Source organism: Pelobates fuscus, chromosome 3, assembly GCF_036172605.1.
Source record: "Pelobates fuscus isolate aPelFus1 chromosome 3, aPelFus1.pri, whole genome shotgun sequence".
Classification (NCBI taxonomy): domain Eukaryota; kingdom Metazoa; phylum Chordata; class Amphibia; order Anura; family Pelobatidae; genus Pelobates; species Pelobates fuscus.
Genome location: NC_086319.1, coordinates 259,503,358 through 259,526,400, shown reverse-complemented (window position 1 = coordinate 259,526,400; position 23,043 = coordinate 259,503,358). Strand labels below are relative to the sequence as shown.

At 40.6% G+C, this 23,043-nt stretch overlaps 1 protein-coding gene across 1 annotated transcript; it reads left to right on the top strand.

The window, feature by feature from the left end:
- Nucleotides 1–143: 143 nt before the first annotated feature.
- Nucleotides 144–22,726, top strand: BAG4 (BAG cochaperone 4). Its single transcript, XM_063448403.1, has 5 exons — nucleotides 144–440; nucleotides 13,319–13,411; nucleotides 15,915–16,163; nucleotides 19,894–20,124; nucleotides 20,545–22,726. The coding sequence occupies exons 1-5, from the start codon at nucleotides 255–257 to the stop codon at nucleotides 20,992–20,994; spliced, it is 1,209 nt and encodes a 402-aa protein (XP_063304473.1). The 5' UTR covers nucleotides 144–254; the 3' UTR covers nucleotides 20,995–22,726.
- Nucleotides 22,727–23,043: the final 317 nt, after the last annotated feature.

Genomic DNA, 23,043 nt, shown 5'->3' with positions numbered 1-23,043 from the left:
GGCCACGCCAGCGTCTCCCGTTACTCATTGGCGAATGGACATGTAACCACGTGACAGGTCAATTTCTACTTACTTCCCATTGGCTTCCGAAAGCTACCGTAGGCGGGGTCTCTGCTGTATCCTAGCCTGCTATTGGCTAGCGTGTCACCGTCCTGTCTCTGATTGGTCAAAGAGGGTATTGCCATGCTATCTTTCGCTCCTCTTCTGCGCATTTGGGTCGTAGCTGGTGCGGCCGTTTGAATAGCGCTGCTTCCATGTCGGCTGCGCAGAGAGCCGGGAATGGCGGCAGCGGGTATTATACCCCGGCGGGCGGGGACGTGGTGGCTCGCCAGAGGCAGGAGGAAGCAGCGGCGGCGGCCTGGAGGTCGGGGTTTTACACACAGGGGGCGGGAGCTAGCTGGCCCGGAGGAGGAGCGGGGGGAGGAGCCGCAGGACCCCAGGTAATCTCTGTTATAATAATAATAATAATAATATAGCAATACAGCCATAGGACAGGGGCACACTGGGTGCTTGGCTAGAGCAGCACATCCCATGTGCATCCAGCCAGGAGTGAGTGTCTGCTAATGATATAATGTGTGCTCAGAGACTGCCAATAAACCAATCCCCTGCCAGGGCTGCTAATAGACCAAACCAGAGTGTGGCATGAATGCATCCAGCAAAGGCACCGGCTGGGCATTTTATTATAATATATGCAAATTCTACACATTTCCTATGAGTTCCTGAAGCGCGAACAAGTTCCTAGTTTTTGCTAGCAGCGCATGATGTCTAATCTTGAATATTAGTGGGGCCAGATAGGCTGACACTTTTTTTTTTTTTTTCTTCTCTCCAATATCTTTTTATTGAAATGTTTTGTTGTCGTCTTATCAATGCAAGGTTGGTTAGAGAAATAAAGAAGTAGGTTTGCACATAAGGTTTTATACATGCGTTATCATTTGTCAGGAGATGGGTATGTATCGCAAAATTGAAAGCCTTACATTGGTATTTAATCATGAAGGTATATAATGCGTATGGAGATCAGCCATGTAGTGCCTGTGTACATAAGTGTAGCCCGTTCTGGGTGATATTATCTGTCCTTTTTCCAATTGTACCCTGTAACGGACCGCCTGGCACCCCCACCGGGTACCTCCGTCAATCGCTGCTTCCTAGTACTTTTGAACACCATAAGCACTGCACTTGAATACCATAACCACCGTAAACCCCACAAACCGCAGCAGCTTGTTTGGGGTCTTGCTGTCCTCCCCCCACCCAGGATCCAGCTTCCATTGGGTAGACCTCTGCTAGTCCAGAGAGCATACTGCTCTTTCAAGAGTAAGTGTAGTGATCCAAGGGAGTATAGTGAATATAGCTCTCCAATCCCCCAAACATAAGCCTAGATTTCATGAAGGCTAAAACTGATCTCAGTTTAATGGTAGATACAACTGGCCTTTTATGACAGTCCCCATGCAAGGCGCACTCCCCTCTGGACCTGAGTGTAAACCACAGTAGAAACAAATACACGTTTACAGGTCCAGAACACTCCCATACGAAATAGGTCAATCTCTCCCCTCTGCCTGGGAGATAATTGAGCCAAGCACTATACTAAACTCAATTATCTCCAAACACAAAAAACACATTTTTACAAACCCCCCAAAATACCTTAAAACACACAAAACCCCCACAAAAGTTACATCCCCTGATCTGGGTGACCAACGTGTCCAAAAATAACCCACATCAGTTCGGGAATTTTCTGGAAGTCTTATTCTTGACCGACGACAAGCCTGGTTCCATGCCCAAAAGAATCCAGAGAATCAGGGCTTGGGATTTGGTCTAGTTCGGTAGTTTGGAAACCGAATAAACTAGCCAACATAGTCAATGTTCTTACCCTGGAGCTTGTGTCCCTCATCCAGATGAACGATTTCACCGAACAGTGCCCTTTTACATTTTATAGAACCGAACGTAGGCGATGATGGAAGTCCAGCGGTGTTAGGGAGTTTCTGTGTCCGATTTTTAGTTCCATGAGATTCATGCCCAAACAACGCTGCCTGCCTTCATGCGAACAAGATGGCAGCCACCTCGTGGTTGTCCATAGGAATTGTGGCCACCCAGACGAACAATTAGAACACTGCGGTGAGAACCGTTCCAAGGTGTTAATAGGTGTTAACAAGCTCCCGGATGGTCCTTGGTTCGTGCGGTTGTTCGGTAGTCGAACGGGACAATGTTAAAATAGGAGGGCAATGCAATCTACCGAACAGAATAGCAAAGAGGCATGAACAAGGTCTTTTATGAGCATTTTTGCATGGCCTATATTCCTGAGGCTGGAGGCTGGCAAACCGGTCCCTCCAACAACATGTGACAAGGCTAAGTTTGTCACATACCCCTAACCAGAGGGGTGGCGAGTGGGGGTGTGTGAGCTGCGATAGGTGTGGTGTAGCGCACCATCGTGTAGGGGCAAAGCCCATGTCCTCTGAATGCCGGAGCATGTTATTACAGGTAAACATACTCCGTTACGGAGCCAACAAGTAAAACGTATTAGGATTCATGTTAAGAAATGAACTAAACAAAACATAAGAGTTTGAGACGCAGATAGGTATTCGGACTCTCAATGTAGCCAGGCTTCTGGTTATAGTATCAGGTGATCTGTAGATGTAGAGCCAGTCCAGATTCTTATCCGCGTGTACAGCATGTCGGTCTGGTGGGGTCTTTGGGGCAGGAATGCTCAGAGCCTTGAAGAAGGTAGGTGCTTCAGCTAGGGATGAAATTTTATGTAAAGTCCCATTGTGTGTGGCCACTAGGAACCTGGAAGATTTCCAGTGGTATTCTATTCCTGCTGTTCTCAGGTGGCTGGTTACAGGATTTTGGGATCTTCACCATTGTAGCGTTGACCTAGTGAGGGCCTTAAAGAAGGCGAGACTTGATCTTGATCCTTCAAATGACAGTGGCGTCTTAACTTGGAGTGCCGACATTAGGAGTCTTTTATCCTGTGAGGCGGAACCCCTGACGATCACATCATTATTATTATTTATATAGCGCCAGCAAATTCCGTAGCGCTGTACAATGGGTGGACGAACAGACACGTAATTGTAACCAGACAAATGGATGCGCAGGAACAGAGGGGTTAAGGGTTATGCTAGAGGGAGTGGGGTATAGTGACACAAAAGGTATAAGTAGGGGGGTAATGAAATGGGTTGCTAGAAAAGTATTCACTGAGAACTTATTGTTTTTTATTTTTGACACTTGCAGGAGAGGATTCATGACGGGGGGGGGAAGCAGTGGATTTTTTTTGAAGCAGTGGAGACTGTGTGAAAGTCTAACGGAGAAGGGAAGGGAGTTCCACAGAAATGGTGCAGCCCTGGATAAGTCTTGGAGGCAAGCACAGATGTGGGAGTACGGACAGAGGATAGATGTAGGTCTTCGGCAGAGGATAGGTAGGTTGGAGCAGCATTATGTAGGGACTTGTAAGCAAGCACCAGAATCTTAAATTGAGCCCTATATCTAACTGGAAGCCAATATAGGGACTGACAGAGGTGGGAGGTGTGGGCGGACAGGATAATGAGCCTCGCCATGTACTGTAGTAGAGGTGGCTCTGTCTGATGATGGTAGACAGTAGATCCAGTCTATGGTGAATTTCTTGGCTTGATTTGGGGGTTGTATTGATGCTACAAGTCGCCTCATATAGTGTGGGAGCTCATCAGGTGTGATTGTGTCCGGTATTCCTATGATCTTTAGGTGATTGTGCTGTGATCTGTCACCCAGCGCTATATAGTGAAGTGAAAGAGCCTGTTGGTGAGCCTGAATTGTTAGGACGGAGTCCTGAAGGGCTGAGATTCCATGTTTAAAATCAGCTATATCATTTTCTGAGGCCTTCACCCGATTATTGACTGCCTGTATGCCTGCTTTAATAACTGCCACGTCAGCTGCCAGGAGATTCTTGATTTCCAGGACCAAGTTGCGAAAGACCCGTCTGGGTCATCTGCAGTAATAGGTACCTGCTCAGTAGTCAGGTTGTATGGGTTCTGCTGGTGCCATTGCAATTTTGAGCGGCTGTTGTCGCTGCAGTAATGCTTCTATGTCTCTGGACTCTGGACTCTGAAGGTGTATCCAGGTGAGGCTTCTGTGACCATCTGCCCATCTTGGAGAGCGCCCGGGTAATATTCCGCCTCTGGGTCCCAGTGAGCTGTCTAGCAGTTTTGACCAGTTCAGGCTCTGAGTGGACTTGTAGGCCCCAGACCTGGGCTTGTGCCGTTTTACCCTTGCGGGTTGTATGAACGGCATAGGTCACCTCTGCAGTGCTTACTCCATGGAGTGTTAGCCAAAAGTAGGGTGAATGAGGAGTTTAGCCCTAACAAAAACAAGCTTTTTTTCAGCTTTGCAGACGGAGCACTGGGAAATGTCTGCTCCGGCTTGTGGTTAAGCTCCGCCTTCCCCCTCCCCCGGCTTCCACTTTATAGTCTATAATTGCTGGCAAAGGCATGCTTAACCTGATCGATCACTGAGGCGACTGGAGTCCGTACAGACGGGCACCCTGGGTCAAACCGTTAAAGGGTTGAAACCCCACAAGATAGGACTGTGCCCAGGTACCCCAGTTCCACTTCACTGTGTTAAGATAAATTATATGTTAAATTGTTTTAAGAAATGTTAGCACTTGTGCACCAACACAACTTTTATGATACCAGGTTTGTTGGCATCATCCTAATGCAATACCAACTCCTGCTTATGTCCCACACCCTCCTATATAATTGGCCTTGCTTGGGAACACTTCAGCAACACCTACAAAGCTGTCATCCTGGCACTGACTGAAACGTGAAGAGAACATACCTACAGAAAATCAATACGTTCATTGCTTATTCTGCTAGCACAACCAATAGATTACATTTTTGGCACTTTAATTTAAATTCGAAGTGTGTTAAAAAGTAACTCTCACTGCACACCACTTTTAAAGGGCAGCGCCAAGCATCATGATGCCTGGAGTCTTTATGTGCAGTGTTTCTCTGCACATGCCAAGTTTAATCCCTTTGCTGCTGGAGATGTAACTCCACCTGTCTGTCTACGTGCAAAGAGTGAAGATTTCCTGCGTCGTTTCACATAGTCAAACTACGCGAAAGGCCAGAAAGCGCCTCTAGTGCCACTAGAGGCAGGCTTAACTCTGCAATGTAAGCATTGTAGTTTATCTGACACTGCAGGGCTAAAGTGACATGGACATTGCACCCAGACCACTCCAAAAAGATGAGTTGTCTGGGTACCTATATTGTCCCTTTTAATGTACTAGAAGTACTTACCATTTACTGAAGTGTTTTAAGTAGTACTGAACATATTTTTAAAATTAAAAGAGCAATCCCTAATATTTGGATATCTATATCAAAGGGTTACTACAACTCTTGTAACTAAAATGCATTATTACACTATAAATGCCATATGGGGCATGACTATTTAGACCACCCTCCCCAGTTAAACCTGAAAGAATAGGAGTGTTTTTAGTTTTAACATTCTTTATTTATGTCTTGCGCCAACATGACAAGAGATACATCAGTTATGTTAGCATGCATGAGATAAACAAAGTTTTTTTAAATATATATTGTAACCTATGTCGAGCTAAGCTAAATTACAAATCTTCACCTGCTAGAGAGATGGATGTAAAACAAAAAAAAGAGTAGAAGAGGTGTGAATCTTATGTGGGTTGAGGTTGAGCAATGTACACGGCTTATAACCGCTAAACATTAAAGCTGGAAAGAACTGCTGAGATGCCAAACGTAACTGTGTAGTGGTGTCCTGTGTATGCAAAATGGGTCAAAATTTGTAATGGCTGACAAGGGGGGCGGGGGGGGGGGGATACAACCCAGGTAAGGGCATCTCACGTAAGAAAAAACAGGATATTAAAACAACAATAAAATAAACATTATTTTAGTGTATATGACTCCTTCAACTATGCCTTTGACCTGTCATGGGCCTAAATGAAGCCTGGTAAAGTCCTGGATACTTCATCTGTTGTCAGTAGCGGGGCTGGTTAGTTGCATTCCTTCAAACTGGAACAGACTTTTGGATTTATGGGCCTCAACTACTTCCATTTCATCCCAGAATGACACAAATCGGAGCAGAGCGTCGCTACTGCCGGAGCCCTGCTGGAGTTGTTTTTTTTTTTTTTAAGGTAAGTCAGGATAGCCAAGAGAAGACGTCTAATAAGATGCGGAGATTCACTGTCGGGTATGGACTCTGCTACACCCGGTACTTTGAGGTTGTTGCGTTGTCAATGACATCCAGCTTAATCTGCATGGGAATCTGCAATGGAAGAGACAGTGTCTTCTGTGACTCTCATCTGGTTTGTGACTACAGTAAGCTCCTCTCTATATCTGTACAGAAGAAGGTGTGGACGTTGCTTGGGAAATTCACGATGTTTCCCTTGGTAGCTTGTGCCCTTTAGATCTCCAGACAGCACCGGTAAGTCGACAAGGTCCTGGCGCTGATCTTCCATGCCCTGTCATGATGTCACTTGGCATTTGCACAGAATAATCATAGGTTTCTTATAGAGAAACCTGTTAATGGACATTTGTGTCGGCCAGTGACAGCTTAATGTAGTTGTTCTGGTGAGTATAATAGCTCCCTTCAGGCATTTTTATGCAAACACTGCCTTTTCAGAGAAAAGGCAGTGTTTACATTGTCCCTAGGGACACCTCCAAGTGGCCACTCCTCAGATGGCCACAGGAGGAGCTTCCTGGCTCAGGGCTGCACAGTAAGCAGCCCTGCCATTCAGCGTCCCCACGCTCTGCATGGGGATGCTGAATTTTCCTCATAGAGATGCATTGATTCAATACATCTCTATGAGGAGGTGCTGATTGGCGAATACAGCGTTTGGCCCCGCCCCTTGCCGATTTTAGCCAGTTCAATGCTTTCCCCATGGGAACATATTGGATTGGCTAAAAATCTGCAATTTTGATGATGTCACCAAGGGGATGGGTCCAGTGCTGGCGGACCCGTGGAGAGCTGGAAATAAGGTGAGTTTTAACCCATTCTGAGGGGGCGAGCCACCTAAATGGTGGGTTTTCACTATAGGGTCAGGAATACATGTTTGTATTCCTAACCCTATAGTGATCCTTTAATTTAAAAAATAAATAAATAATAATAAAAAAAAGACCACTTACAATTTGCAGAAGGAGCACACCTTGGGAGGAAGGGGGATGCAATCTTCCTCTGCTGTAAGGAGAAAATTATACCGTATTTCGGCAACGTGTGCAATGAACACTGACAACAGATATTTTTATATGCACAGAATTGACATTGGCCTGGGCTGATAATATCACCCAATTAAAGGGACACTATAATAGTCACCAAAACAACTACAGCTTATTGCATATTTTCTGGTGAGTAGAATCATTCACTTCAGGCTTTTTGCAGTAAACACTGTCTTTTCAGATAAAATGCAGTATTTACATTATAGCCTATTGATAACTTCAATCGCCACTCCTCAGATGGCCACTAGAGGTGCTTCCTTGGGTAGTCCTGCCTAGTATGCATCACAACATTCAGTATGTCCACCCTCTGCATGCAGACACAGAACTTTTCTCATAGAGATGCATTGATTCAATTCATTTCTATGAGGAGATGCTGATTGGCCAGGGCTGTGTTTGAATCATGCTGGCTCTGCCCCTGATCTGTCTCCTTGACAGTCTCAGCCAATCCTATGGGGAAGCATTGTGATTGGATCAGGCTACTATTTCTGATGATGTCAGAGTTTAGAGGCAGACAGAGGCAGAGCTAGCCGCTGAAGACTTGAATACAAATGAGATTTTACTATATTTAGGGACGCAAGAAGGGGCCAAGGGGACTAGATGATGGTTTTAACACTATAGGGTCAGGAAAACATGTTTGTGTTCCTGACCCTATAGTGTTCTATTTAAAAACTACTCTGGATGTGCAGTGCTTCAAGCAGAAACTATGCACATACAGACTCCTACCACCACAACCACTTAAATCACTGAGTGCAAAATGTGATATATGACAAACACATATTTGTTAAATATAGGGGTTAAGTAAGCACAATGATCCTGAAAGGTTGGGCAGCGAGCATCTTGACTACAGGATATACTTCCTTGCTTAGTAAAGAAGGTTCATTGAATCATTCTTTGGCGAATAAGTAACCCCTTAAGGACGGCAGGTGTGCTATAGCACGTCCACGCTGTCCTGGCCACTTACCTGCTCGCCGGCGTCGCAATTGGGGTACTTACCTGGCATTCCAGGGAGTCCCCCTGCTGCCGATCCGGCCTTCCTGGGCCATGTGATCGCGAGGTCCTTGCGAGTTCCTCACGATCACATGGACGTAATGGCAGTCCATAGCAGTGCCAGCAGGGGGGGAAACATTTTTCTGTTTTTTAACATTGAAATTTGCCGGATTGGTTACGTTGCCTTTGAGACCGTATGGTGCCCCCATGATGGAATACAATTTGCAAAAGTAGACAACCCAAGGTATTGCAAATGGGGTATGTCCAGTCTTTTTTAGTAGCCACTTAGTCACAAACACTGGCTAAATTTGGCGTTCAAATTAGTTGTTTGCATTTTTCACACACACACACACACACAAACAAATATTAACGCTAACTTTGGCCAGTGTTTGTGACCAAGTGGCTACTAAAAAAGACTGGACATACCCCGTTTGCAATACCTTGGGATGTCTACTATTGCAAACGGTATGCAATCATGTGGGTAATTTTCATTCCTGGGCCACCATACGGTCTCAAAGGCAACGTAACCAATCTGGCGAATTTCAATGTGAAAAATTTAAAATACTATATTTGACCATGTAACTTCCCAAAACACCATAAAACCTGTACATAGGGGGTACTGTTTTACACGTGAGACATCGCTGAATACAAACGTGTATTTTATTGCAGTAAAAGCAAACAGTATTATGACATTCACAGTTAAAATATCATGCAGAACTAAAAAAATAAAATGTCTTAATTTTTCAATTTTTTTTTTTTTATATTTTATTCATATTAAATTATGTTTCATAGCTAAATGTTTGATGTTAAATAAATGCCCTATTTCTCCTGAATAAAATGATATATAATAAGTGTGGATGTACTTAATATGAAAGAGGTGAATTACGGTTGAACAGACATATAGCGCAAATTCCAAAGTTTGTTTACGTTTTATTTTAATCAAAACGTGTACATTTGGCTCAGTTCTTAAGGGGTTAAAATGCCTGCACAAAATTATTATACTCACCAGAACCACTAAATTAAGCTGTATTTGTTCTTGTGACTATACTGTCCCTTTAAGGGGTTAAAAAAAAAAGTGGTGTATCTACACATGTGAACATGCATACAGATTATCCAATTAGCCCTCCTATTATTATATAACGCTTTTATAAAGTGACTGGCTGCAGGAATGATGTCATGGGAACATCAGTAATTCTGGCACATGCTTTTCCTAATTTCATACCTCTGGCTGTTTGTAATCTACTTCCTTATGACTCATCTTTCTAATTAACCATGCGGTATTAAAAAGGCAACCTTTTAGTATCAAGTGAAACTTTCTGCTGAACGCTCCTCTCAGAAGAGATTCTTCTCATTGTTCTAAGATCTGAATTTCAAAGGTAGGGTTCTCTTTGCAATTACTGATGCTGAATTCAGAAAGTAATAGATTTGATTACCTATACTGTGTAGTTAAGAATACATTTGCCCTTTTGATTAAAAATATATTGTTCTTTGTATAAAAAAACAAACTTTTTTTGTATTGATTTTAAGTATACACATACCGTCTCCACATACATAATATTTTGTTCTGTTTCTTATCTCTATCTCATTCCGTTTTTTCCTATATTATATCTTATATGAATGATTAAGGATTTGATAGTTTATCGATAGTTTTCCATAGGTGTGGAGCTTGAACAGAATGTGTGTGGAAGTGTCTTTTGAATTGGTAACTGCAAAAAAGAAGGTCGGCAGCATCTGCTGCAAACTTATGCTCTATTGATTGGGACATCAAACTATGGGCATTGAACATTCTAAAGGCAGGAAAGTGGCGGGCAGCTAAATGAAAAATCAAAAACTTTTCCGTGAGTGTCAAGTCCACTTGAACGGATTTACCTGTTTTCATGTGAGGTGATTTTGATAAAATTTGGGGGATTATTTGATAAAACAATCCACTATAATGTACATTTTATTTGTCCCTTTACTCCTTAATAAAATGTCATTGTCCTGAAATGTCTAATCTATTCACTCCAAGCTATTATAAGTGTGTAATTATGTGTCATACTTGTAAGCAGATCTAGACAGGTAAGGTTTTTCCACGTGACCTGTAAATCAACCTTTTATGGGTTTGTCCTTCATTGAAGAAGAAGAAGCAGGGTTACCATGACTCATTGCATATTACATTTATATTTTCAATACCATAAGGACAAATTTTAAAAGCCAGTTAGCCATTTTCCCCAGGGTTTTTTGTTGTTTTTGTTTTCATAAGGACATACAGTGCTTCTTTAAACAAAGTCACTGTAGATGCACTGATTTCTGGCTCCTGAAAAAAAACAAAACCGTCTGAAGTCTGTGATTGGACAGCCACAGAATATCTGGACGGGGTGTGAAGAGGAGGGTTTGCAAAGGAAGCAGACAAGAGAACTGCAGGTTTTGCCAGCAGTCTTTAGATAAACCTACAATTAAAAAATGCACGATTAAATGCATTCACGTTTTCATTTGGGCTGTATCTGCTAAACAATGTTTACCACTTCGAAACTCTGGAGTGCTGTTAGGGGTAACCCTTTAATAATTGTTCCAAAAAGGGAGGTGCGGGAGGCCTGTGACACGTGCATACCAAACTTGAATACTTTATTGGCAAAGCTGTTGTATACAGCAAACACAGGCTCAAAGGAATCCATGTTTGCAATTAGTTTAACAAAGAATCACATTTTTGCCTCATTTTATTTTAAACATGGATCCCTTTTGAGTCTGTGTTTGCTGTATACAACAGCTTTGAAACACAACTTAGGAAAAGATGCAAAGCCAGTGAACCACTCATGGACAGCTGTTTCATTGTTAATGGAAATCATCAGCATGAGGTTGGTTACTGGTTTGCTTATTGAGGCTTGGTAGCGCATGGGAAGCAAAAACCCAAAAGGTTGTGTTTCAAAGCTGTTGGATACAGCAAACACAGACTCAAAGGAATCCATGTTTAAAATGGAATGAGGCAAAAAAGTGATTATTTGTTAAAGGGACACTGTAGTCACCAGAACAACTGCAGCTTATTGAATTTGTTCTGGTGAGTAGAATCATTACCTTCAGGATTTTCAGAGAAAATGCAGTGTTTACATTACAGCCTAGTGATAACTTCACTGGCCACTCTTTAGATGTCTGTTAGAGATCCTTCCTGTGTCATGGCTGCCTAAAATGCATCCAAACATTCAGTGTCTCCTCCCTCTGCATGCAGACACTGAACTTTCCTCATAGAGATTTATTGATTCAATTCATCTCTATGAGGAGATGCTGGTTAGCCAGGGCTGTGTTTGAATCATGCTAGCTCTGCACCAATCTGCCTCTTTGTCAGTCTCAGCCAATCCTATGGGGGAGCACTGTGATTGGATCAGGCTACCACTTCTGCTGATGACAGTGGGCAGGTCAAGAGGAAACCGGGACAAAGCCAGCAGCTTCACGCTTGAATACAAGTAAGATATACTATATTTAGGGAGGCATGACGGACCAGGGTTGCTAGATGGCGGTTTTAACCCTATAGGGTCAGGAATACATGTTTGTGTTCCTGACCATATAGTGTTCCTTTTAAACTAATTTGCATATGCCCACACAGAATACTTTGCGGTATTAACATCACTGCAGATTTGTGATTTCTGTGGGAATATATTTTGAAGTGTACAATTTAACATTGTATTATATATATATATATATATATATATATATAGTGTGTGTGTGTTGTTGTAATAAGGTTTTTGTTTCTGGTGTTTTTTCCTCTTAATTAGCTCCGCTGAAAAAAAAATGTTTTTATCATGTTAAACATCAGCAGTAAATTTCTTAAAATGCGAAGTTATCAGCATATCTAAGCATCATCTAGCTAATACATTGGTATTTTTTACTGAATGTTATGAAGTATGTCTTGGCTGTCAAATTGCAGCTATTTGTCATTGAGTTGATCCATAAATTAGCCAACATAATTATTTATAATATGTCTGAGGCATTTATCATCATGTCTAAACAATGTCAGCAATGTTTCATTGATCAGAGATAACAAAAACAAATATTGTGTTATTGCAGTATATTATTATTATTTTTGGCATTTATATAGTGCCAACATACTCCACAGCACTTTATAATATTATAAAGAGGGGACAATTTTTACACTAAATGAGACAATTACAAAATGTTACAGGAACAGTAGGTTGATGAGGATACTGCTCAAACGAGCTTACAGTCTATATAGTATACATATGTTTAAGGCCACTGTTATAAATGCTGTCTTATTTTGAAAAGAACGGGTAAGGGGTATTTAAGTCGTACTGCTACTTTTCCATTCAGGCGTATAGGCCTAGCAGTTGAAGGGGCAGAAGCGGGCTTTACAGCATTATCAAATCAGTGAGAGAGCAAGTAAGATAATGGTGTTGAGAGAAGGAAGAGATATGCATGTACGTCAAACGCTATGGGGTAGATGAAGGCATAATGGGAAACGAACCCATGAGACTGTATACTTGGCACTGCTGTCACACAGAACTGTAGGTTCTAACTTTGCTACAGAATTAACCCTGCCCTCTCTATAGTTTAAAGGGACACTATAGTCACCCAGACCACTTCAGCTCAATGAAGTGGTCTGGGTTCCAGGTCCCTCAGGTTTTAACCCTTCACATGTAAACAGCAGTTTCAGAGAAACTGCTATATTTACATAGCAGGGTTAATCCAGCCTCTAGTGGCTGTCTTCCTGACAGCATCCAGTGTGCAGAACGTCCGTAGGAAAGCATTGAGAAATTCTGCTCCACTCGGGAGCTGACGTCGGCGGGGGAGGAGAGATCACCAACGCCGAGGGACCCCAGCGCTGGATTAAGGTAAGCTGCTGAAGGTGTTTTAACCCATTCAGCGCCACGGGAGGGGAACCCTGAGGGTGAGGGTCCCCCAAGGATGACATAGTGTCAGGAAAACGGGTTTTCCTGACACTATAGTGATCCTTTAACAGGAAGAATATGTATGTTTGTGGATCGCTTACCACAGAGTGGATATTTTAAAACCTATTCTTTTTTTTTTTTAATGGTGACTTCATTTTCAACTGTGATGTTCATATGAAATATATAAGCATTGTTCTTGATCTATGTTGTAGAAAGTATTATTGTAATGCTTTTCTTGCCTCTCTTTGGCAGAATTCCCCATGTCCTAATTACAATCCCAGTTCTTGGTCCTGCTCAAGCCATCCACGTCCTCCCTATCACCCAAATTATCAAGGTGGATCTGAGGTACACATGTACAAAACATTGGAGTTCTTGGAGGGGATTGGGTTGTTTTGTTTTGGTTTTATTCCTGATGTGTTTTTTCATTGTTCCAGTTTTCCTCAGTTGCTTTAGCTTTTCATTTCCATTGATCCTCTTCAATGTACTTTGTCCTCTGCTGTCCCTTCTTAACACCGTTCATTTAACCTCTTAAGAACATGGACATTCTCTTTTATTTTAAATAAATAAAAATGAATTAATCAAAAGATTTAGTCCCCCCAAACCTCCCACAGTTTTGCCAACAAATAATATGCACAATTAGTGCAGCTTAAAGGGACACTATAGTCACCTGAACAAATTTAGCTTAATGAAGCAGTTTTGGTGTATAGAACATGCCCCTGCAGCCTCACTGCTCAATCCTCTGCCATTTAGGAATTAAATCCCTTTGTTTATGAACCCTAGTCACACCTCCCTGCATGTGACTTGCACAGCCTTCCATAAACACTTCCTGTAAAGAGCCCTATTTAGGCTTTCTTTATTGCAAGTTCTGTTTAATTAAGATTTTCTTATCCCCTGCTATGTTAATAGCTTGCTAGACCCCGCAAGAGCCTCCTGTATGTGATTAAAGTTCAATTTAGAGATTGAGATACAATTATTTAAGGTAAATTACATCTGTTTGAAAGTGAAACCAGTTTTTTTTTTCATGCAGGCTCTGTCAATCATAGCCAGGGGAGGTGTGGCTAGGGCTGCATAAACAGAAACAAAGTGATTTAACTCCTAAATGACAGTGAATTGAGCAGTGAAATTGCAGGGGAATGATCTATACACTAAAACTGCTTTATTTAGCTTAAGTAATTTAGGTGACTAGTGTTCCTTTAAGAAAAGTAATTCAGAATAAACTAATTTGTCATTATTTACAGAATGCATAATATGTCTAGATTTCGGTTTATTTTTGGTAGTTACAGGTCATAAAATAAAAAGCTTAAAATCAAATGTCAAGGTAGAGTGATTTTATAATTTTGCAGGTTTGTCTTGTAAGACGTGTGGTGTTTGTCTTGTAAGCTTATTAGTCGTCACAGAAAAAAAAATTGCCCCACAAATGCACATATTTATATAAAGCAGATATCACAGGCTATTTACATAGGAGTATTTTGACATTCTTTTACATATACATTTAACAGCCAAAATATAGTAGTAATTTAAAAAAAAAAAAAAAATGTATAAAGATTTTTAACATACACACATAGAACAAGGTTGCTTAATGTGTATTTGGTAACCCTTATGTGTACTACTCCTGTAGAAACCCTATTTGTGTTCAGCTACATCTTCTAAGTACAATACCCCCAATGTACGTCTTTGCCACTATCCTGTGAAGTTATAGTGCCATAAATGAGACATGACCATTTCAGTTTTTACAGTTCAAATTTTTATAGATATACTTGATGGGTTTAAGTCTCATTTTGGGGCATTGTAGCAGTTTGGCTTAACATTACCCCATGAATGCATACCACCCTGGGTGAAAGTAGACACCACAGATAATGTCATATGGTATATTTTAAGCCTTATTATGTAGCCATTTTAGCACCAATGTCTTTCAGATTTTATTTTTGCAGTTTTGTATACACACATTGCACTTTAGCTGTTTATTTTGTAAACTTGATATATGCTATTTAGTAAAAAATCACTAAATTATGCTCGGCTCTATTTCCGGGGTACAGAATGACTCCCATGTGTATACTTTTGCAAGGTGTTTGTAAATTATACAGGGAAATTTATATACTGCCTAGTACAGATTTTGGGAAAAAGTGAAAAAAGTGAAGATGTGTATTTGGTACATCTTGGGTCATTTTTAGTAGCTCATATATTTAAATTATGCAATTTGCATAAGTGTTCACAATGGGAACTCTCACATAATGTTTTGAGCTTTATTGAGGTCATTTTTAAAAATTTTTTTTTTTAGAAGTTTGTGGTATTTAAATTTTTTCATTTTTACATACACTTAGTATTCATGATGCTTATTTTTTAAATCTTATGTGTCCCACTGTAATAAAATTATCCTAGCTGTACTCGGCAACATTTCCTGTGTACAACAATACCCCAAATGTGTTTCTTTGGAAAGTAATCTTAATCCTAAATCTAATCCCAAATTTCACCCAAATCGTAACCTATGCCGTAATCCCATGTCTAAGCTAAAAATTGCTTCAGTGGATACAAGGGAGTCTCAGGTATTGGTCAGTTTGGAGCCACTAATTCAAATTATACCTGGGGTTCCCAGTTACCAGCAGGAACATTGTCCCTGCTAGAAAAATACTGCTTTATGGAAATTTTCCGTCATGTGTGCTTAAGTGAAAGACATGCATGACAGAAAATTTCCATCATGCGTCCTTAAGTGGTTAAAGGAAGAGGGAATGTGCATTTCCACAGGGTGATTTCCTTAATATATACTGCTGTTGAATGCTTAGAATGGGGTATCTAACATGTCAATTATAAAATCTATACATGGAATAATCCTGATTACTTATCTTTGCAGAGGATGGAACCTTATGCAAATGGTTCATATGGACCCCATTATACCCAAGCTTCAATGAATGCCCAATACCCTGGATGTCCCCCACCAAATCCATACTACCCTCCTCCTTCACAGCCTCCTTATCCAGTGGATCCATATAAGCAGGCAAGTGGGACCCACCAAGCTCCTCCTCACTGGGGATACACACAACATGGTGGGCACAATATATCTCCTCAGGCTCCAAGTTATCCTCAATACCCAAGTCATCAGGTGAGTAGTAATTCTGTTTGTATATTCTATTTTTATGCATTGAACTGGTGTTAATGTTTTTTGGTATAGTCAATCTACTTGAGACTGAAAGGTATACAATTTATATAAAAGGCTCTCACCCCTGTGGGGGTTATTTTGCATATCCCTCATTTTTGGGTCCACTATCCACTACCTGGGAGGTTTCTGTGCAAGATCTTAGCTGTTCCTAGGCCTGCAAATATATGACATGTCCCACCTGGACGCTGCTGAAACTACTCTCCCAAAGTAGATGGTGCAGCCATCAGTAAGTCGATGCCCGCTCACTCTTGGCATAAAGCTTTATGTTGTCCATGTAGAGGAAGTGACTGAAGGTAGCTCCACTCTTGAACCTGTATCCATATCCACTCGTCATGTTGATCAGATTAAAAGGATTGAAACTTACGCAGAACAGCACCAGGGATAGCACATTCCTTGGTACATGCCACATTTGATCTTTGATTGTGTAAATGTCCTGAAATTGGTTTCTAAGTTTGTTCTTGATGAAGGCTCTTATTGTCTTGTTGAACTTGTATAGAGCCAAACATTCCTGTATCTGTGTGTGTGTGTGTGTGTGTAGCACTGTGCCATAGTCTCTCTTGTAGTCTGTCTGGTTTTGAAATTGAGTGTGACTGCTTGGTCTACCAGCAGCTTGTATTTTGAAACTCTGGTGTTTCGAATCCCCTTCTGAGTATTGTTCATGTATTGTCTTCTATACCCTCCTATACAGTTTGGTCTCACCTCTGGGTAGGTCTAGGGTGATTCTTTGATTAAAAATGGCATTTATTCTCTTAGTTATTCACTGAAGTCCAAATAACCCTATACTGAACAAGACAAAACCATATGGCTGCATATGGTCCATTCGAACTGCAATATCCGGACATTGCTCCCTCTTAATTAGGCTGAAATTGATGGACGCAAGTCGTCTATATATTCAACAATGCATTGGGGCTGGAATTTGGTCTGGATTTTAGCTGTGACACTAGTTTCCTCTTGACTATGCTGAACCCTTGTGTAACTATCTGTGTTGGTTTTAGTGTACATGATTGTTCTTATTAATCCATAATTCCCAGATATGTTTCATGTAGCCCCTGTGTCTGCACTGTTGTAGTAATAGTCAAGCAGGCTCTTACTTTGTGTACATGAATTGTTTGTTCCAGTAGCCCACTTGTAGTCAGATTGGCCTGTTTCCCTAGTATCTGATGCAGATCTTGTTAGTTCGGGCTACATCTGAGCCATGACTCTCTAAAGACACCTATATCATTTTTCTTGTGTGTACTGTTGTAGATCATCTGTATATTTTAAGTAGGACTTTGAAAAGCCCCCTTGGGCATAGAAATTTGGGAAGTCGTGTCTTAATAAATATCCGGTAGTTCCCAACTTGACATGCAAATGAGCGCAGACAGTCTTTTGTGTTTTAGACTTTATCTAGAAATTTCTGCAGATACAATTTGCAATGGACCATTTTAAACCATAGCAGGGGCTGTGATCCAAAAGGATCAGAAATAAGCCATGGACTATACAGTTTTGATCTTTTTGTCAACATGACGTTGGTTCTAGTCTGCAAGTTAAAGTGTCTCTGAGAGCAAATAGCTAGATGACAAAAAGATTGTGGTGAGACCAAACACAATACAATTCTCCACTGTGCAAATAGAAACATGACTGCTGTGCATCAGTTGCATATCTGATGTTGGTCTCTGGAATTTTTCCCTTGGGCACAGAGACTCAAGAAATCCTGTTTCCATGACTATCTCAGAATTTCCAGTTTAACATAAAAAGGAACTCTGGGATATTGCGGAAACACAATTTCTTGAGGTTCTGTGTCCAAGGGGGACTTTCCAAAGTCCAATTTGAGATATGATTGCAAAGTTTGGAGATAAATCATATAAAATACACATTTCAGTTTAGATGCATACAGATATTTGTGTATTTTGCCAGGTTATTACATGCCCAAGTGCCACTGCAATAATCCAGTCCCACAGATCCAAATTGAGTAGGGCTTTCAAGGTTCAGGGCAATTGGAAGGAATGTATTCTTATTGTAGTTCTAATGCATCAATTAAGGTCTATGTTGAGCTGCAACATGTTAACTTTATAAATATTTGTATTTCTTTTTTTTTTTTTTTTTTTTTTTTTTAGCACTCGCATTTGTAAAGTCCTGATACGACCTGAAATTTAGCAAAAACAAATTTAATATCAACAATCTCTCAACAGTTAGTGCTCCTGCTTTATTAACTCTAGTACCGTGTTTCTACGAAAATAAGACCGGGTCTTATATTAATTTTAGTCACACAAAACACACTAGGGCTTATTTTCAGGGTAGGGCTTATTTACGGTACCGGTATGTACATTGAACCCCCCCTTTAATTAATCCACCCCCCCTTTAATTAATCCACCCCCTCTAATTAATCCACCCCCCCTTTAACCCCTTAAGGACACATGACGTGTGTGACACGTCATGATTCCCTTTTATTCCAGAAGTTTGGTCCTTAAGGGGTTAATAAATCCACCCCCTCTAATTAATCCACCCCCCTCTTTAATAAATCCACCCCCTCTAATTAATCCACCCCCTTTAATTAATCCACCCCCTTTAATTAATCCACACCCCCTCTAATTAATCCACCACCCCTTTAATTAATCCACCCCCCTTTAATTAATCCACCCCCTCTTTAATAAATCCACACCCCCCTCTAATTAATCCACACCCCCCTCTAATTAATCCACACCCCCTCTAATTAATCCACACCCCTCTAATTAATCCACACCCCTCTAATTAATCCACACCCCCTCTAATTAATCCACACCCCCCTCTAATTAATCCACACCCCCCTCTAATTAATCCACACCCCCCTCTAATTAATCCACACCCCCCTCTAATTAATCCACACACCCTTTAATTAATCCACCCTCCCTTTAATTAATTCACCCCCCCCTTTAATTAATTCACCCCCCCTTTAATTAATTCACCCCCCCCCCCCCCCCTTTAATTAATTAAGTCCCAGACATAAAATACCGGTATCTACTCACAGTTCAAAGAGTCCGACCACTGGGTGCCTCACCGCTCGGAATGGATCCTTCCGCTGAAGATCCGTGAAGGCAGACTGACGGCGCTGCGCACGTCGTCATCACGCTGCGCACGTCATCACGCTGCGCGATGCCGCGGCCCGCAACGCTCCTCCCCCTCCTCATAGAAGAAGGAAGTCCCGCCAAAGGTAAAATGCCTAGGTCTTATTTTCGGGGTAGGGCTTATATTGCAGCCCACCCCGAAAATTCGGCTAGGGCTATTTTCGGGGTAGGTCCTATTTTCGGGGAAACACGGTACGTGTTCAAACTGTTTTAAAGTAGGATTTAACAAGGAGTATCATTTAGTTGGATATTAATACAAATATTACTCGAAGATCTACAGGAAAATAGAAAATACATTCATCCTGCTATATCATCACTATTCTTGTTTAAGCACCAAAGGCACATTTTCATTCATGACCCAATCTCTTTGAGCTCTTACCTCCCTGTTTCTTTCTGATGTCACAAGATTATGGAAAAATCAGGGTGAGGGTTCATGAATTGCCAGTGGATTCAGTACTAAACCCAAGCAACACTCCATTTATGCCAACCGAAAAATAATTCTCCTAGAAACCACATATAGTAAATCTAAATCTATAGAACAAACTGACTAGCTTTCATGTGTTTATATATGTTTCATATGTCCTCTGCAGGATGCTATGCCTCCATATCCATATTGTGAAACTACTCCTGGCCTCCCGCAGCAGGCAATGCCTCAGCAAAACCCTCAAGGTGAAGGTTGGGGTGTTTATGGTGCTCACAACCATTACCAATGGCCAACAGCTCCTCCTGTGCCTCCCAGCCAATCTGGAAATCATTATGTAAGTGGCAGTAGACCAGCTTGGCAAGGAGCAGACGTGCAGCCAGGAACCTATGATACAAAGGTATGTTATCCTAGGGGGTCAGAGTAAGTATCATGGTTTATTATTTACACTGGAAAAATAAATGGAATAGCAAGATCAAATTACTCTGATCCTAAGCCTACCGTTAAAAGCACATAATTGGCAGGAGTCACATTTTTTAAATTTTTTAAAGTTGCTAAATCTGATGCACTTGCACAAACAAGTGTGAAATGCAAGTAGGCACCTTCCGGCACAGTCAGTCAGAGTCCTATTCCCATCTGTGGTTTCTGAAATTCTCACATAGAGAAAACTGAATTGAATGCTGGGCCAGTGGTAAATCACTACATATGGGAAATGGGTGTGGTTGTTATGACCATTATGCACTAGAAAATGTTATCACTAAAATTGAATGATTTTATTAATATGATTGACTTGAGTTTTTATCTTTATTTTTCTCCTAAGGATGATTCTCAGGCATCCAGTTATAACCGACAAAGACCATATCAGAATTATCCTGACAACCCACAAGCAAACCCAACTGAACACAAGCCCAATCCACCAAACCCACATTATAGTGCTTCACCACAAATGTACAACAGAAAGGACCCTGCAAGCCAGGAATCTAGGGCCACTGAAGTGAACCCATCCCATGATAATTCAAGCATCCACCCAGGTATTCTTAAAATCAACCAGGTGTTGGAGAGGATTGTAGACTTGGAAAGAGAAGTGGATGAATTTGTAGGAAAGAAAACTGACATGAGTTATCGATGTTTAGAAGAACTTTTAACCAAGGAACTACTGGAATTGGATTCAGTAGAAACCAGTGGACTGGATAATGTACGCCAAGCACGGCGAGAAGCTGTGAAAAAACTGCAGTCAATCATAGAAAACTTAGAAAGAAAGGGATTGTGATTATGAGATAAAATGGCTTGGCCCTTGCAAATAAAGAAAGGTTTATTGGGATTCCAAGAAGATTGCTCCAGACCATTAATGTCAAAGTAACGTGTTTTATAATAATTGGAGAAAAGTCCTTTTATTGGAAATATATAATTACATTGGAAAATAAACATGTGATGACTGAGGAAATCTTTGGGGAAAATAATAATAAAAAAATGTTGATTAATGTATAGCTGGATATCCCACGGTTTAATAATCCACAATTAAAAAAAAAAAAAAAAAGAAGAAAAAAAAAGTGTACTTCTTAAATTGCCATTTAGGATGAATCTTGCTTGAGTTGCATAGAAAACCTTTGCTGATTATTATTGGTAAATGTAAATTAATGTTTGGGAAGTATTCAGTGTGTTTTGAGACCATTGTAAAATAATTAATTGGGCTGATTCATTCCTGACACATTTAAAATCAAAGAATTTGATTGCACATTTTAGTTTTGTATGTTTTTTTTTTTTTTTTATCACTAGCACAGCATGTCTGCTATTGTTCAGACTTTCACAAAAAAATAATGTTATCAGATAAAACAACCAAGTATGGGGTTTTAAATCCTTTTTTTAAGCCGTAAATGATTAGTCACAAAATACACGTGTGGCAAAAAGTTCCCTTGAAAAAGATGTTGGCACTAAATGAGAATTCTGTAGCTTGTGTTATCTGCTGTAATTTTCTGTCTGAAATAATTCTTCTTTTCTGAAACTTAAAGTGGCACTGTAGGAAATACAATAATTTCATCAGTGTAAAATGGTTATAGTGCTTAGTCACCTGTCTCCTTCCATTCAGTGTTAAACCATTTTCAAACTGTTTAACACTGAATGTGAGGGCTGTAGCTGCCCACATCCTGGCGTCTTTTGCAGGTATGTCTTCTTCTAGCCATGACCACTTCTACTAGCAAAGGGAGCTATTATATACTGAAAGAGGTCAACTGACACTCCCAGCTATTAACAGATGCCCATTTCTGTTAATACCAAGCGGCATAGAGGAAATGGGCTGCTGGAGACTGTAGTTTAGAATTACACTGTAACGCTAAATGAAAGGACTGCGCCAGGGTACTCAAGACACTATAACCACTTTAATGAGATCAAGCAGTTACAGTGTACCTTTAAGTAATACCACAGCCATTTTAAGTAAGACAAATATTTAGCATTACAAGCTTCTACCATCTGGCTCTCAAGTTGCAAAATTTCAAACCTAGTATTGTCAACTTCATCAACGGAACAATAGAAGACAATCATAATCGTCAGGAAAATGTTATATTTAGCCATTTTTGTGATTATAAAAGTGTTTTATCTCAGGGAAAAAATATTTCACACCTAAAATATGACAAAAAATTTAACAGATTTTCACTACAAAACTGCTTATGGGGAGAGATTAAGAATAAATCTTGTGACAAAGCTTCACACCACCTTGGTAGAAATTATCTGAAATGTACAAGCCATCCTGCTCTGTTGAGGATATCCTCACTGTTTTTCTTGCACTGGGAGATATACAGAATATTGTGAAGATATATATCTTTATATATAGATAAGAGAATGTTGAATTTGATAAATAAAAGCCATACTGGGATTATCTAAAACATAATGTCATTAATTTATTTTTTTGCAAGGCCATCTTATAACATAGTCCTTCAATTCTGCTACATGGTGCTTGTTCAGCATTTGTTACAGATAAGATGCTAATAAATTTACATTTAGCTTTGGTTATTTGTAGTTTTATTTCTTACATATAATTTTAATATTTATGAAAAGGCAGGGCAGTCTTGATTCTATGGTGTCCCCTTTTAGAGGCTGTACAAGCTCTGAAATGTGCTTGAGAACAGGGATTTACTGTACATATAGAGTGTCAACAGTGCTCTGCACATGGACAACCTTCAAGAAATGCAAAATGTATTTTTAATGCTGTGAAAGTTACAAGTATCTCTTGTGTCACAGCAATACCAATAACTGAACAAAGGACACGTTATCTCACATGCAGACACAGGGTACCAGGCTCTTTCTATAGCGTAACTCTCAGTAC